The 18,474-nt window shown below is 32.3% G+C and overlaps 1 protein-coding gene across 1 annotated transcript in view; it reads right to left on the bottom strand.

Annotated features, from left to right (window-relative positions):
- The window catches only part of MS3_00010400 (uncharacterized protein), a gene marked incomplete at both ends in the record, with an annotated part of 32,217 nt that extends 27,325 nt beyond the window's left edge, over positions 1–4,892 (bottom strand). The window contains 2 exons of the mRNA XM_051218769.1: positions 264–1,143; positions 3,876–4,892. Coding sequence (XP_051071639.1) covers positions 264–1,143; positions 3,876–4,892 — 1,897 coding nt within the window. The remainder of the gene's footprint in view (positions 1–263; positions 1,144–3,875) is intronic.
- Between the last annotated feature and the right edge of the window lie 13,582 nt (positions 4,893–18,474).

Genomic DNA, 18,474 nt, shown 5'->3' with positions numbered 1-18,474 from the left:
ACGACTGCTAACTAGCGTAAAACCTAAATTCAGGACATACTATCAATCACTTTCATCTATATAAAATCGGATAGATGACATACTGACTACATAATTCTAATTTTAAAAAAACCACTTAAAAATTTTAATTAAAAGAACACAATTCATAATTTAGCTAAACAAAAATTTTATCCACCAAAATATTCACTTTTATATACAAATGAAAAAATAAAAAAGAAATTTCACAATGATGAAATAATGTTCAAATTAATAACAGAATACACTTGCATTATGTATTGTATTTGTACTTGTACAATTTTTTTGAATTTCTACATTTTCATTCTTCGTTATTAAATGATTTAATGATTGTTTTGGTGATTTTGATAATGATGATTCTTTAAAATTTGTAACTTTTGTAAAAGCTGAATTATAATTCCAGTCTTCATTACTATTACTATTATTATTATTATTATTATCATTACTATTATTACTATTAATATTGTTATTATTATCAGTACTGTTCATAAATATTGGAGAATGATTATTATTATTATTATTATAAGATTTTAAATATAAAATATTTTCTAATTTTTCTTGTTCAATTTTTTGTTTATATGTAGATAAACTTAAATCAAGCGGTTCATTTGTATCGATGAATAATGATTGATAAGATTTAATTGAGAAATCTGTTATAGGTAATGAATTGATATTTAAATTATTCAATTGTAATTCATTATCATGAATAAAATTTTGTTGTTTTAATGTATCATTTAAATAATTATTAAATATTGATTGATTAAAAATTTCATTATTATTATTACTATTATTATTAATTAATAATTGTTGATTAATATGTTTATAATATTCATTTATATATAAATTAGTTAATTTTGTTAAATTCAATTGTATATTTGATATAGGATTTATTGAATTAAATAATTCATTCAATAATTCATTAGATAAATTTGATGTTTGTATATTATTATTATGGTGCTGATGATTGTTTAAATTAGATGAAGATATTATTGGTTGATTAATAGTATTATCATTGGAATTTAATAATTCATTATTTATTAATGGTAATGCAGTATTATATAATTGTATATTATTTAATGTAGTAAACATATTTGGTATTGACCATAAGAAATTGGATGAATTTGTACACTGAATTAAAAGTAAATAATAATTTGACAGATAATTCCCATTTAAACATTAAAATTAAAAAACGAAGTTCAGTGCAGGGATCTCTTTTCAACGAATTTATTATCAAGCTGTACAATCGTATATATATATATGAAATTTTTTTGTTTTTTTGTAAAAGTACTAATTCCGTGAGGAAATGTGAACACAGTTAACCATGACGTAGTAAAAGAGGTTATAATACTAGATTACGTAATACGAATAATAACAATAGATTTAGTGAATATAATATAGTTCTTTTACAAAATCAAAACTTTCATATATATACGATTGTACAGCTTGATAATGAATTCGTTGAAAAAAAGTTCCCTTCGCTGAACTTCGTGTTTTAAAATAATAATTAATTAGAATAATATGATATTGGGGATTAATTGTAAATGAATACAATAAGAATATGATTTGAATTGAATTTGTTTGATTTTTAACTATGGTCATCCAATGCTTCCAGATTTTCCATGATTGTCTAGCTTCAATTGACTTATGAATTCAATTAATAAATTACTACAATCTCCACAAAACCCCTCTCTGATTATAATCATCATATGCTCACTAGTGATGGTTTCCAAGAGGTATTTCCTGGAGTTCTAGTGAGAAGCAGTGACTAGTCGAGTTCAACCAGGTCTATTGTGAGATAGTAAATCACTGAAGACAGTGGTGGATGTGTCGTTCAATTTGGTGGATTAGTTGAAGTTAGACATTGGTGGTGTAGAGGTTAAACGCTCGCGCGCGAGACTGCTATGTCCTGCGTTTGAATCTCGCGAGGCGGGATCGTGAATGGGTACTGCTGAGGAGTCCCATACTAGGATGAAACGGCCGTCCAGTGCCTCCAAGTTTTCCATTATGGTCTAGCTTCAATTGACTCATGGTCTCAACTATTGAAATTAACTAAAACAGTTTAATAAAAATTACTCATGAATTTAGAAGATTTGTGTACACTGTTGAATTTTTTAATTTATATCATGGAATGACCATGGTTAGACAACTATTTATTTCTAGTACGGAACTCTTCAGTGGGGTGATACCATGATATAAACTTTATAACCTAGAAATATACACAAACTCTATACTTATATAATTTTCTTATCAGTGACTAGTTTCAGGAGATGATACCTGGGGCTTCTAATGGGAGCCATATCCAATGTGATTCAATTATGTAGAATGTAAGAAATTTACCCAATGAAATAAAGCAAACTAATTCGCCAAATCGCGAATTAATTGAATTAATTAGACGCTTGCCGTGAGATTTGAAAATCCTTATTTCTGTCCTTGGTTGAGTTATTGGTACATACTCCTGAAAAAACTTAGACAACGAAAAGACATCAGTCTAATACTTTCTTGTTTACAATGATTATTCACCGAAGGTTAATTCACTACGTGAATTCTAAAAACGTCACCTATTTTTCTTAAAATATAACAGTTTTCAAAAAGCTATGATGGTTGGTAACGATGTCTGGAAAGAGAATGCAAAACACTATTTATTTCAATATTGTACTCATCAGAGTTTCATCTCTATAAAGTTAATTCGCAGTTAGATTCTTTTATATTTAGCTCGCTAAGAAAAGATATAAGACGAACAAAAAAGTTTTTTCGTCAGTTTAGCTTACATCCGGTTCCTCTTTAATACAATCCCAACTTTTTTTATGTAATAACGGGTACTAAGTTAACAAAATCTGCAATACAAACTTAATTGTAACATGTATGTGTGTCCTTATCTTTATGTATTATTCACACACATGGGTAACAACATTTCGATTTATTAAGAATACAATTCATTACTTCACAACATTGGTAGTAATTTAGTAGTAATTATGATACAATAAAAAGAAACAGTTGTAAATAAACCACCGTTAAATCTAACATTTTTTAGTTCATAATTACTTGTTACATTGAGTCGATTTGTGATAGACTATAATAATAATTGAATCATTTTATTTGAAATTTATCTTTTAGGATCCTTTCATGTGCTTATTTGTAATCTACATACCTAATCAAGTGTTTGAACACACTACTTAAATCACTTTAAGGACGATTTTAAAGATTGTGCTGATAATAATTTAATTATGATACAATCAGTTAGTTTTGCACAGTTTAATGCTTTATGGTACATTAAAAAAAAACTGAAACTCGAATCTCGCGAGGCACGATCGTAGATGAGCATTGCTGAGAAGTCTTATACAGGGATGAAACGGCCATCAAGGGCTTCCAGGTTTTCCATGGTGGTCTAGCTTCAATTGACTCATGAATTCAACTATTAAAATTACTATAATATCCACAAAACCCCTCTTGGGTTAAAACTCATGTTCATAACATTCTAAGAACTCTTGCATTGATTATCATTTTAGCATTATCCTATGCATAATTGTATCTTTCTTGAAGATAAACATGTCTTTAGACCGAAACCAAAATATGTTTGTGTTGATTACTAGGTTATAGAATATTTAATGAAATGCAATGCAACATATCCAAAATCTATCAACTCAAGTCTAAACTGAACCTCACATTATAAATAAAGATAAACTTTTTTTCCTCTATATGACATACATGATACATTCCAACAATTTCTTTTAAAACTGAAACACTTGGAAATTAACAAACAAATACCAGATTATATAGAACATTGTATAAATTAAATTTTTACTAACCAGTCATAGAATATTAATATGTAAGTATTCAATAATATACAACAATATAATTACCTTTTCATTACCTAATCTGTATGATGGGCTACAAGCGTTAACCTTAATTTGTGTTTGTAATTGATTTATTTCTTCGGTTTCTTTGATTCCTTCTTTTTCTCCACATTTATTGATATTGGAATTATTAATTTTCACTGGATAGTTATCATTGTTATTATTATTGTTAATAATTTGATTGAATTTACGATTTGCCATTGAATAATCTAGATGTCTATATGAACCAGGTGGACGTCCACGATGTGTACGCCTTGATAATAAAGTTGGATTATTGTGTTCATTTGTGTAGGATAGTGTCATTGGTACCGGTGGTCGTGATGATGATGATTTTAATGATTCTGATGTTGATGTAATCAAATTATTTGACCAGTCAATTAATTTTGTACTATTACTTGTTAAATTATAATTTAATTTAGTCATTTTGTTCATTTCTTTTAATGTCAATAAACCACAACGTGATTTTTTAGATTGCTGATATTCTTGTTGGACAATCTCACCATGACGACTTTTTAAATGATTTAACATAGTGGTTGTTGTACCGGAATTATTAAATGCTAATAAACTATCACATAGAATACATTGTGTATGAGTTAAATCTTTAGTACCCAAATTTAATTCGGGATGAAAAAAATATTTCCATACAAATGATTTTTTAGTACCAGTACGACTACCCCAATTCCCTGAACGTCTTGTTGAATTTCGCCAAAAATTGAATATTGGATTTGTTGTAGTATTACGTGGAAAATTTGTAACCGTTGTCATTTTAGTTACAGTGTTATTATTAATAGTATCATAATTTCTATTACAGGTTTGATTAAGAATAATAGGTGGACTTGATACAGTTGAAGAAATTATAGTACTAGGAACATATTCTTTAATATGATTTGAAACAATCACATTTGTTCTTGACTTGTCGAATTCTGTTTGCTCATTTTCTGTATATTGATTACTATCGTTTGTGTTATGGATATCAGTAGTTAAGTTAGTTGGTTGATAGTACTGTTTGAAATTCATATCCATGACAAAGAACACTTATAGTTGTTATATGATTATTTATTTATTACCTCGATCATTTTGATTACATCTTCAATTTCTGTTGGTTCGGTATTCGGAAGTCTTCGAAAGTTGTGTATTAGTGAAATTCTATCAGTGGATACATATAGCCATACAACAACCAAAATTTTGTTTGTTTTTATGAATAATGTAAGGAAGGGGTGCTTAGAAAAGAAATTAAATCTTTAGTGTGTTGTTTGTTGTGATATTTTTCTATCTAACCTTTTAGTGTCATTCTTTCTACCCCTCTACTAGCTAGGATGAAATTCTGATTGGTTGAATTTATGTCGTTTACTAATTCGACCAATGAACGTAAAGTTAAAAAGAAATATCATTGATAAATTATTTCAAGCGTTTGTTCATTCACCTTTCATAAGGATGAGGTTTATTTGTGTCGCTGCTACTCAATTATCTGTTTGCAAAGAAAAGTAATTAGCTTGACCACGTAAACATATGGTTTAAGACCAATACCGATGAAAAGTTTTAGTAAACTGAATTCATATTGTCAATCGATATTTAAAGTAATTTATTTTATCGAGAATATTTCAAGGTTACAAATCTTTGATTTCTGCATTAGATCTTGTGCTAAGGTATCATATAAAAAAGTGGGTTTTCTGTTTAGAAGTATTCTTCGTGTGAATCAGTAACTAGACGAAAATTAGACGAGACTAAATTTCAATTTCTAGTTGGAATTAACAACATAATTTCAAGAGAATCAAATCTCTCATTTGATATTCGTCCTAAAACTAATAATTATCATTTTAAAAAAAAGTATGAAACATAAGTTTATAATACTAGAAAGTAAACTAAGAAAGTGTTATTAATACAAATACTATGTATAGAAAAACTCAACGATCTGTTGACTTCAAATAATCAAACACAATATAGTTTTCAGTAGTAAAAGTTTATTTATGTTGATTTCGATTAGATCCTTATCAGGATTTGGTCTAATATATAGTAGTATTTATGTGAGCATAACTTCTCTAAAAAATATTTCATACTAATAAGAAACCTATGCAAAATACTTCGGATCCGTTGGACAGAAACTATCAACAACCCTAAGTACTGGAAGTCGATAGGACACACATTGAAGAAAACACCCAAATGCGTCACAAGGCAAACCCTCACTCGGAACCCTCAGGGTCAAGGGAGGAGAGGAATACCAAAGAACATATTACGTCGAGAAATGGAGAAAGACTAATGAACAACAATTGTATAGAACTAGAAAAGAAGGCCGATGGCAGATAGGGTTGGAGGACGCTTGAGGTGACCTATGCTTCACTGGGAGTAACAGTCGTAAGTAAGTAACTAATATGAAATCACTAGATGCAACAAGCCACTATTCTTTTTGTTATAAGTGAAAAAAGAGATAATTTTTTTAGTTGTTACCAATAAAACTTTGGTTTACTTATCATTTCGTTATAGGAATAAATTTTCTTTTTAGGAAGCTTCAATAAACCCTTGTATTATAATCAGAGAGGGATTGTATGGATATTATAGTAATTTAATAGTTGAATTCATGAGTCAATTGAAACTAGACCACCATGGAAAACCTGGAAGCATTGGACGGCCGTTTCGTTCTAGTATGGGACTCCTCAGCAGTACGCATCCACGATCCCGCCTCGCTAGTGCTTAACCTCTAGACAACTTTGCCGGCCGGCATCCAACGGTGCTATTGTCTAAATCCAACTAATCTACGAAGTTGCGCCACCGTCCACCATTGATATTAGTGAGTTACTATCTCACAACAGACCTGGTTGAACTCCACTGGTCACGGCTTCTCATTAGAACTCCAAGAAATAATCCTTGGAGACCGTTACTAGTGAGCATGTGATGTTTATAATCAGAGAGGTATTTTATTAATATTATAGTAACTTAATAGTTGAATTCATAAGTCAATTGAAGCTAGACTACCAAGGCAAACCTGGATACCAGCTCGGTGGTCTAGTGATTAAACGCTAGCGCGCTAGACTGATAAGTTCTGGGTTCGGACCTCGTGAAGCGGAATCGGGGATGCACACTGCTGAGGAGCCTCATACTTGGACGAAACGGCCGTTTAGTTCCTCCAGGTTTTCCTAGGTGGTCTCACCCCAGTTGATTCATGAATCTAACTATTAAACCCTTGTATGCTGAAAAATTTAAAATCATTATAAAAATCAATAGATCTATGAGTGATCTTTTATATTTTAAATTTAGTTCCAAACAGTTGTGACATGTTTTTTCAGAAATGTTTGTTAATAAGAATAAATCTAATATCTTTTTCAGAGTAATTACCAGCGGGAAAATGTCATTCAATGTTAGGAAGTGGATCTGCCTCGAAAATTTACACTTTATTTCTGCACTATTTAACTTATACTTTTTATCCATTTTAAAAATCTTAAATTGATAATTAAAAAAAGTTTTTTTTCATGCTTACTATGAAATTGAATGAATACTCTCGACCTCAGGAAATGAAGATGTTTTCATCTTATCAATGAGGATAGAGTAAATGAAAGTAATCAAAATAAGAATAAGGGCCAAAATACAATCTCTTCAATGAAGAAAAAAAACAGTTCAACCAACATAAAAACAATTTTATTTATTTTAAGTATTTCCTGTGTAAATGAATAATATCTAGGCAAATTCGTTAGATTATTTATGTATTTATCACAAGTTTTATATGGGTACCAGGACAAAAAAGAACATACTTTTTTGGGTCATTGCTTATTTTCTATCTTTCCTTTTTTTCAATTGGATTCAAGTGAGTTACTTTGCAGAATAACTAAGAAACAATAGGTCAATGAAAAAAAGTAATACTAAGGATAATCCTATATGATGAATGAATGTTTTTGTTAATAACTGTATTACTTTGTATTGTTTCTACAGATTTTCATTAAAATTAATAGGTAAGTTGATTTTCAATAACCATCAGTACGTTTATTCTAATTCTTGATAGGTTAAAGTGATTAAATTCATAGATAGTTTATAAAAACTGTTTGCCTGTGGTATTACAAAGAATGACAATCTAGTCATATTCATCAGGAATTTAGTAGTCTACTTCTTGATCAGATATTTCCTCATTAAGACTGAAATCTCTCGTTTATTATTAGAAATATCCATAAACTGTTACTGGTAACAGTACTCGTGCGTTCATTAGTGACTAACTATGAAATAAATTATGTGAGTTTTTGAGTGAAATCACGTCATGTGAATTATAACTACGTTGGGAAGTCACTGTTGGAATAGAGTGAACGTCGTGTTGTAGAGTGAGTTGACTAGAATTGAAAACACGGATTACTGAATTTACAAATATTCTGTGTGTTATTTTGTATGAATGACGGATACAACACAACTGAAGAGTACACAACAAAGATGAGATTCTCCCTCCCTTAATCCAATGTTTCTCCAGCTTCTCGTCAATTAGTAATGAAAAAAACTTTTCTAGAAGTGAATATATCAGTTTAAGTTAATATTCTGTCTCACTCCATACTTCGTTAAAATTCACATGGATAATTTTAAAAAATTCATTTTCTTCCTAATCTACATTTATATTGTTTAAAACAACACAGTACTACAATCATTATCAAAAAAGTACAAGTATTTCCAAACAATTTACTACTCAAGATACTCAATGTCTGTTAACCTGAATCCATCAGCAACAGCTTATCGTGAGAAAGAACAAACCAGCTTCCAGCTGAAGAGGAAATTATAAAAAGACGTTGGAAGTCGATAGGACATATATTATAGAAAACACCAGACTGCATCACAAAGCAAGCGCTAACTTAGAATCCTGAAGGTGAACGGAAAAGAGGAAGGCCGAAGAACACACTACGTCGGCAATTGTAAGCAAACATGAAAATGATCAATAGCAACTGAAAAGGATTATCCAGAACAGAGTTGGATGGAGAATACTGATGGACGACCTATGCTCCTCCACGACAGATAACAGGCGTAAGTAAAGTGAAGTAAGACAACACACTATTACAATAACTATTAAAATACGTAATTTTGTAGTTTCTGCTTTTATGAATGGTTTAATGAAGAATACATTATTAAATACTGGTTAGTTGATATCAATGGAAGTACAATGGTAGTCCAATAGTCGATGTATTTCATCAAATTACTATATTAAAGATATTGTTCAGTTTAATTCTCAATATTTGCTTCGAAAATTTACGAGTAAAAATGATTTCACTAATGTTCTACTCAGATTTAGCACTTTTTTTTCTTTCATTTAGATAGATCTTTATAGATCTTTTTATTTAATAGAAATTTTCAAAAAATTTATAGACTAACTTTAGTACATTTTATTAATTAATTGTACCTCATTATATTGTTAATTTTTCATGAATCCTGTTATTATATAATCAGTTCAGTCCGTCTACTCTTAAATAGGTTCATAATTTTTAAAGCACACATTTTCTAATTTCAGTGGTTATAATTAAATTAATTTATGTGAAAATAATGTATCTAATTCAACGATTAAAATAGTAATCAATGACAGGGTTTTTTTCTATCATTAACAGAAATGTCAATTAAACAGTTAAATAGTTTGTCCTGATTATGTCACCATTACTTTATTAAGTTGATATCTAATGGTGTACATTTCCTTACTGGCGTACTTATGTTTGTCAATCTTCGTTGGACGTTGACCTACGACTACGATTCTCCAATCAGCCCCGTCCTTCCCTTGCATTTCCGGTTTTCTCAAATTGCTATTTATTATTTTGATGTATGTCTCCAATTCCTGGCACAATGTGCTCGTTAGTCTACCTGTACTACTTTTGCCTAAACGATTCAAAGTTACGGCTTGCCTCAAGATTAGGTTTAATGATTTCCTCACTGTGAGTCCTATCCACTTCCAACATCTTTTCCAAATTTCCTGTTTATTTGGAAGTTAGTTTGTTTTCTGACAAAGTAGGTTGTTGCTGATGGTGTCTGACCAACAGACAATGAGTATCTTGCGTAGAAAACTGTTCATAAATACCCATACATTTTTATAAAGGTTGTGGTAGTTCTCCAAGTTTCAGCTCCGTACAGTAGAACTGTCATGACACTCGTATTGAAGATCCTGACTTTAATGTTGGTTGACAGTCGTTTTTAGTTACATATGTTCTTCAATTTCAGGAATGCTGTTCTTGCCTTTCCAATCCTCGTCTTCACGTCGGAGTAAGATCCTCCACCTTCATCGATGATGCTGCTCAGATATGTGATGAATGTTGTGTATGTTGAGGCCTACTGATGCGGAGGCTACTGCTGCACTGTTTGTCTTGATCTGCATTTGTTGATGTGTATGGGATAGATGGGCCAGGTCATCTACGAAGTCCAAATCGTCTAATTGCATCCAAGCTGTTCATTGTATTGCGAGCCACCCCCGAGTTATGGGGGTCTTCATAATCCAATCGACCACCAGAAGAAAGAGGGAGCGTGAGAGTAAGCAGCCGTTTTGACACTAGTCTTCATTTGGAATTCATCTGTCAGATATCCTCCATTCACAATCTAGTAGTGTATTCCTTCTCATAAATCCCACATGATCTTGACGACCTTCTCAGGTACACCATGGTGTTGCAGAAAGTTCTATAATGATCTCCTATACATACTGTAAAATGCTTTCTCATATTCAGTGAAGTTGATGTATAGTGACGAGTTCCATTCAACTGATTGTTCAACGATTATCCGCAGTGTCACAATTTAATCTATGCACGACCGATCATTACGGAATCCAGCTTGTTGATCTGGAAGCTGGACGTTTACTGAATCTTTCATCCGGTTCAACAACACTTAGTTGGAAACGATTACTCTTACTGATAGTAATGTGATCCCTTGGTAGTTTTTACACTTGCTGAGATCTCCTTTCTTTCATATTTCGATAAGATATTTATTCTTCTTTCCAGTATGTTGGCAATTGTTATTCTTCCCGAGTCTTTCTGAATAGAATGTGGATCATCTTTGCAGTTACCTCTATGTCTTACTTTAGTGATTCAGTTGGTATGCTGTCTGGTCCTGCCGATTTCCCACTCTTCATTTGTCTGATGATCATACTGATTTCATCGACTACTTGTAGGGGAACGGCTACGGGAAGGCCCGTGGGATATTCTCAGATATTTGATGTATTCATTGAGACTGGTTTATTCAAGAGTTCTACAAGGTGCTTTATCCACCTGTTCCTCTGTTCTTCGATCTCAGTGATTGGTTTGCCTTCTTTTTCCTTGACTGATCGTTCTGATTTACTGTATTTCCTTGCTTGTTTCTTCGTTGTAGCACGCTATTATCTCACATTTCCTTTTCTTACAGCTTTTCCACCGTCATTGTCAAGTATTCTATGTATCTCTGCTTGTCGACTCTAATACTTCACTCTATTGTTTGCTTCAGTGTGTTCGGGCTATTCCTTGTCATTTTCTGCTAATTTACGACTGCCATGAATTGCTGTCTTGTTCTTCCTTCCTTGAGTCCTGCAGAGAGTTTCCACATCGATCCACTCTTTATGTAGGTGCTTGTTGCGGCCCAGGACCTAATGAGCGTTGACCTTAGTGCTCCCTAATGTTGTTTCTTTGGCTGTTCCGCGCTTCTTTAGCTTCAGTTTCATCTTGGCCACAACTATGTGGTGACATGAAGCTATGTGTGGTATTTGTACGAACTAACGATTCCTATGTACTTGATGGCCTACTGATTACGAATTCTAAATATAATACCTTCATTTATATTCATTTAGTTCCACATGCCTTAAGTTGCACTATTTTGGGAATTCCTAGTTAGCACATTAATTTAAATACTTCTAATTATGAGATTGCATTAGGTCGTATCTCGCTTTACGTCCTCTATGGATCGTCTGAGTTTTTTGTTGTTGAAAATATTGTCGACCTGGTTACATAGTATTATCTGGTGAGATTCACGTAACTTTGTATATGCGTTTGTGGGAAATGTTTAGCCACCCTTAACCATTTTGTTAAAGGCACATAAATTTGCAAATCTCGTTCCATTCTCCAAGTCAGTCTATTTCCTCCCATGATATCTTCATATCTGGTGTTGTCCATTCCGACTTTGGTGTTTAGGTCTCCCATCAGGATTCTCAGGTAATTTCCTGATCACTTATCTTCTATAGATTGCAGCCTCTCATCAAATTGATCTTCATCGTCTTCACCATTGATGGGCGCACAGTACTGGATGAGACTCATTGTGATCCCCTCCTTCTTCGACTTGAACGATACTTGGATGATCCTCGGTCCATGAGATTCTGATTACATAAGTGCTCTTCGTGCTTTTTTAGACAACATAAGTGACAGTTCTTGTGTGTGCGAAGCATCTCCTTCATCACTAGGTACAATAGCACCACTCACGAAACTAATCTTTTCCGTCCAGTTTGTGTACGATGATTTCACTTATTCCGGGTACCGTGAAGTTGTGTTTCCTCATTTGCGCAGCTTTTTAATTGATCCTTCCGGGCTACCGCATTCTGTGAATAATTCATGTGTCTATATTGACTGTTACTCTGGTTGTCAAGAGGGACAGCGGCCTCGTGAATTCCGAGTAATTTCGTCTTTCACCATCAGGCGTCATAATTTTCCTAAATGATTAACCTTAAACTTATAGTGCAGAGTTTAAATTATTCAAATTGTTTAATATGGTTAGCGTTTTTTTAGCAAAGTTGTTTTCAACGGGAGAGAGTTCCTGACTCCATGCCCAATTCTTCTCCTTCACCCGGGCTTGGGACAGGCAGCAACCCTAAAGGCGTTACATATGGGGTTCTTATGTTTCCTAGGTTGGAGTAAATGTTCAGTGCTCGACGGTTGTAATTAGTAGTGAAATCAAACTGTGAAGAATACCACCTATGAATAATTTGTTGTTTATTTTTCTGATTAAGACAGTAATAAAAAATCTCAAAATCCTGATCTACTTACCGATAAATGTGTTCAGATCGGATTCTGCTAGGTGAAGAGCAATTTCCTACTTGTCTGATTTTAAATAATTGCAATGATTCTATTTAGCAACTAAGAACGTTTCATTACAATATTATGCGAGATAAATGAACATTTGAGATCACTAAATTACAGACACTGGTTTCTTTCCCGTAACATTCCCTGTTAATTGGTTATGAGATTCCATCAAAATTCAAAAGCACTATCATATTTTGTTTAGCTTCACTTCACTTCCTGTAAAACTGGTTTTAATTCAGTGGTGCTCTCTAAAATACCCCTTCTGATTAATTGTATATTGCGTAAACTCAATGTAAATTAAATCACCGCACTTCACGATTTTCAAACTTAAGCATAGTCATCTTTCCCTTGAAGGAACGAAATACACCAAGATTTGAAACTTTAGGAGTTCGATTTTCTGCTCCATTAAATACTACGAATATATTGCGACAAATACATAGTTTTAAGAAAATACTCATGTTGCTCGATTTTCCAAATCTTCTAGTCATACGTTGATAATGATCACTAGCATCATTCTTTTACAACTACCTTGTAGATACAACGACAGTTACCGTTAATTTAAGTGTATCAATATTTCTAAAACACTAATTATGATTTACATCACGGATTGAAATACTAAACAACCACTGGAAACAAAGAAGTACCGGACTCCCTTGAATATAATTGACTTACTTATTTACGCCTGTTACTCCCAACGAAACATAGGTCACCGACAAGCACTCTCCAACCCAAACTGACATCGGCCTTTCTTTCTAGTTCTATACAATTCTTGTTCATTATTCTCATGTCTGTCTTCATTTCTCGACGTAATGTGTTCTTTGGTATTCCTCTTCCCCTTTGGACTTGAGGGTTCCGAGTGAGGGCCTACCATGTGACGCATTTGGGTGTTTTCCTCAATGTGTGTCCTATCCACTTCCAGTGCTTCTTCCTGATTTCTTCCCCCACTGGAATCTGATTTGTTCTCTCACATTGTAGGTTGTTGCTGATAATGTCTGGCCAACGGATCCGAAGTATTTTGTGTATACAACTGTTAATAAACACTTGTATCTTCTGGATGATGGATTTCGTAGTTCTCCAAGTTTCCGCCACATAAAGTAGAATTTTCTTGATGCTTGTATTGAAAACTCTGACTTTGGTGTTGGTTGACAGAGAGTTGTTTTGAGTTCCAGATGTCCTTGAAGTGTAGATATGCTACTCTTGTTTTGCCGATCCGCGCCTCCACATCTGCATCAGATCTACCGCGTTCATCAATGATGCTGCCCAGATATGTAGAGGTTTCAACATCTTCCAAATCTTCTCTGTCAAGTGTGATTGGATTGGTGCATGCTGTGTTGCATTGGAGAATCTTGGCTTTCCGTTGGTGTATGTTGAGACCTACTGTTACTGAGGCTGCTGTTACACCGGTCTTTTTCTCCTGCATGTGTTGTTGAGTGTGTGATAGAAGAGCCAGGTGATCAGTGAAGTCTAGATCTTCCAGCTGCATTCTAGCTGTCTACTTTATCCCATGCTGCCCCCCAAATTGAATATCATTGGCGGGTAAATAATTCTCACTCAATATGGCTGAACTACACAAATTATCGTTTCTCACCACAACTCCATGAATTATCACTTGTTATAAGTCACTATGGTGGATATGATTATCATTGGTATAGAAGTTTAAAGTGATTGTTAAATTGTATATTATATAACACAAATCTAGACTACTGAGGATTGTTACACTGAAGCGAAACAAATATCTTGTGGTTCCGTGTTTTCAGTAGTTAAATAAGTAAAATTAATCGATGCTGTAAACCATATAATTCAACAGTCTATACGGTACACTAATTATTTTCCTACATTATAGATTTTCTTTAATTAATAATTATTAATTAAATTTCAAATATTTTAAAAATATAAAAAAATTATCACAAAAAATGATGTTTCTTGTTATTTATTATACATGTACTTTAAAATATCTAATTCTCAATGTATCTATGAGCTATTTTATTGAACTACATATCGCCTGTTCCTTTTTTTTGTACTTTGAATATCATTTTCATTATTTACTTGTTTGTTTTGTTCTCTTTCTTTCTCTTCTTCCTCTTTAATGAACCACATATTTTTTTCGTTTTTTTTTTGAACAATTCTAATGACTGTATGTTTTTCTTGTTATTACATCCTAAATTTAAACTTAATTATAAATAAATAAAGAATGTAATTTTATTAAAAGGTTCCTTCTGAAAAAGAGAAAACATCACATGATACAAATAATCAGCTATTTCTTATTTTGTTATGTATCATACGGAAATTATAAGTGAAGATGAACAGTAGCCAGCAGTAGAATCCAGTACGCGTGTTTCATCCTATTTGGGACTCGTCATCTGGATGAACCTGTACTGTTCACTATGGGACCAGAACCTAGTACCATTTGCTTCTAACGCCATCGCGCGTCTTGGATCCCACTGCTAGTCACTATCCATCTTTGCTTATAATGCTTGTGAATTAAGGCAATATTGAGGCAATACGCACAGTGTGCACATATGCTAATAAGAGACTGATCAGTTACAGTCCTAAACACAAGTAAAAAATGCCAAATGAATTCATTATACGGACAGTTGGTTAATACAAATAAGAAATTATAATTAGATTGATATACATATATTTTGTAGACTATTATAAATATGAAATAATATCAATTAATTTATCACTAAAATTTAAGAAGCTATGAATAACTCTTCACTTTCAGTTTCAAGATATTCATCAGTATGCACTTGTGATTCCATGTTAAGCCGAGTAAATCACTATCAAGCTTTATGATAATAACAATACAATAAAGCATCTGAGTTGTGATTGATTGATTTAAAAGTTTCCAATTGAGTTATTTTGTAATACATCACAAATCTCATTCATTATCATTGAGAATAAGTGTCTCGTGCTCTATACTTGGCTGAATGCTCAGATGAAGATTGTCCAGTGTGATTTGAAATAAAATATTTTTAATTTGATCACAAGTGAAAAAGTAAATACTGTTGCTTCAGATGACTTTAATGAAAACATTGATTTTGTTTATTGTGAAATTACTACAAATATAGTATAATACTCTAGACTTCTAGATCATGTACTTGATTTTTTTGTGATTCTTGACGTGAATTTCAGAGAAGTGCAAAGTAAGAGAATACAGGTGTTCAATGTTTTCTGGATATTAGTGCAACTCCAACTAATATCAGTCTCTAGTGTAAATCATACTAAAAATGATTAAAATGACAAACACAAAGCTTTCATTCACTAATTTATAAGTAAAAAATTTAATAGTCATAATGTTTATATCATTGATTATTAAGAGTTTAAGTGATTCCATTGTTGATATGTTGGATTGAATTCTTGATTAATCTGTATTGACATATGTGTATCTTGTAGAAAATTTCTCAAGATTATGATTTGTAGAACAGATGGATTGTAGCTAGCAGTGTGGATCAGAATAAAACTTGTGTTTTATTGTATACACTTATCAACTAGGTGTACCTGGATCCTGGTACGTTCTAATGTCCCAATAATAATAAGAATGAAGGAATTGAAGTATATACAAAAAAATGTTTGTACAAAAATGTAATTAGAAGCTGAAACAATAATCAGTATAACAAAATTAATTTTGAGCAGAGATGGATGATGGCTAGCAGTAAAATCCAGGAAGCGTTTTTCATTCTACCTCGGACTCGTCATTTGGATGTACCTGCACCCCAGAGTTGATATTTTGGTTTAGAAAAAACATTATACAAACAGGAAACTACTAAATAAAATGTAACCAAAAAAATTCAGTCAATTCAATAACAATTATAAAGCAGTATACAAATGTGGGAGAAAAACTGACTGCCCAGTACTTTGATTGTTTCTATCAAATTACCCGATAAAAAATGAATGACTGTTTTGTTAATTGTTTTTTGTTGTTGTTGTTGGTAGTAATAAATATTTATGTATGTTTTATACACATGAGTAAAGTTTTAAAGCATATATATATGGGGAGAGAGAGAATAACAAAACAAATATATTGGTTACTGGTACAGAAAACTATAATAGAGAGAGGTGGTAATATACATAGACGCCATTTTGAGGTTGAGATCACTATTTTACAGTGTTTATCTTAACTACGATTAAATATGTAGCTGGGATGATATACATATAACAAAACAAAAAGGCAGAAACAGTCTTCAAGTTCCGTTTATTAGTTCATAATAATGATTACTTATCATTAATCATGATATATCATTATGAATAATAACTGTTATACACTACTGTTTTCGCTCTTTTTTTAATATTTTTCATGTAATTATGTTATATTTAACTTAGTGAAGAGAAAATTTTCCCCTGTCGTATAGTTAACGGTGTATTTTTTTTTTATCTCTCTCAATGTAAATTGTACAAACGATGTTCAATTTCACATGTTTAATGAGCCGTATTAATTCGTTCACGAGTGAAATTGATCTTAGAGTCTAACAATTATTCACTATTCATTAATAAATATATAATTTTATTTTTAACAAAATTAATAAATATATTACTGATAATATAGGAAGTTTCCTGTAGTTTTACGCTAAAATAAACCAAAGTATACGGATATATATGTAGGTAGATTTAATTAGTGGTTTTTACGTTATATACGTTTGTAACTTAGTTCTTTACCCATTGAATATATATATATAACGCCAAAATTAATACAGTACCATGTGAAGTTATATTTTGAAATCTAATTGATTAATTTTAACTTAGGGAAACACTGAAGTTGCCATTTAACCGTTAATTCCTCAAATTGCTTCAAGTACACTATGCAATTATTTATTTATTTATTTGAACACATATTGGTACAAAAGGGTACCAAATACATATGCGTCACACAAGTTACTTGATTTGTGTGTGGACTGTGATACTGCCTGGGTGCCCAGACCGAAGAAGGTGATTTTCTTATGGGGCCACAACTGGACCATTTGACCTACAGGTTTAATCTACAAGACAGTGGAGCAATGTCAGAAGATGCTGTGCCATGGTAGTCGGTGATCGACAATAGGTTCATACGCCATTTGTTCCCTCAAGATCCGAGGGCCCATGTGTACCATTGGTTTGGAATCAGAGTTTTCCCACTCTCCTAGGTGGACCATCCGTATCCATTAACCCAGTTGAAGCATCGGACATCCGTTTTTCGTCCTATCAATTTCGTAAACAACACCGTCACCACGAGAAGGTAGTGAGTAGAACTTCCCTGACAGTGGGTGTATACGCGTGGCCATGTGAGAGTATTTGGAGAAGGAGAGCTGACTTTTCCCACCCTCAGCCGTACCAGGGCATTTGGGTGCAGAACTATGAAGTTGCTCATAAATTGAATGAGAAATAAAAAATAATTCTGAATGTTCATCTATAATTGTTAAACTTTAAGTTTCTATAGAATCAAACAAACTGATAAAAAGAAATTGCCACAAAAATTTAACAGAACGACCCAATGTTCAATAACAATTGTGAAGTCTTTATAAGATATTATAAGAAGATGATAAAGCTTTTCAATATTTCCTGAATTTTTAATGTCTGTTTCCTTGAAGTCAATTTCTATTGAAATCACCTTCAGACATAATATTTTAAGCTGTTAATTAAACTCTAATAACTAGACTGAA

The sequence above is a fragment of the Schistosoma haematobium genome, chromosome ZW (assembly GCF_000699445.3).
Source record: "Schistosoma haematobium chromosome ZW, whole genome shotgun sequence".
Taxonomy (NCBI): Eukaryota; Metazoa; Platyhelminthes; class Trematoda; order Strigeidida; family Schistosomatidae; genus Schistosoma; species Schistosoma haematobium.
The sequence above is the reverse complement of the archived record's forward strand: the minus strand, read 5'-3'. Positions and strand labels throughout refer to the sequence as shown.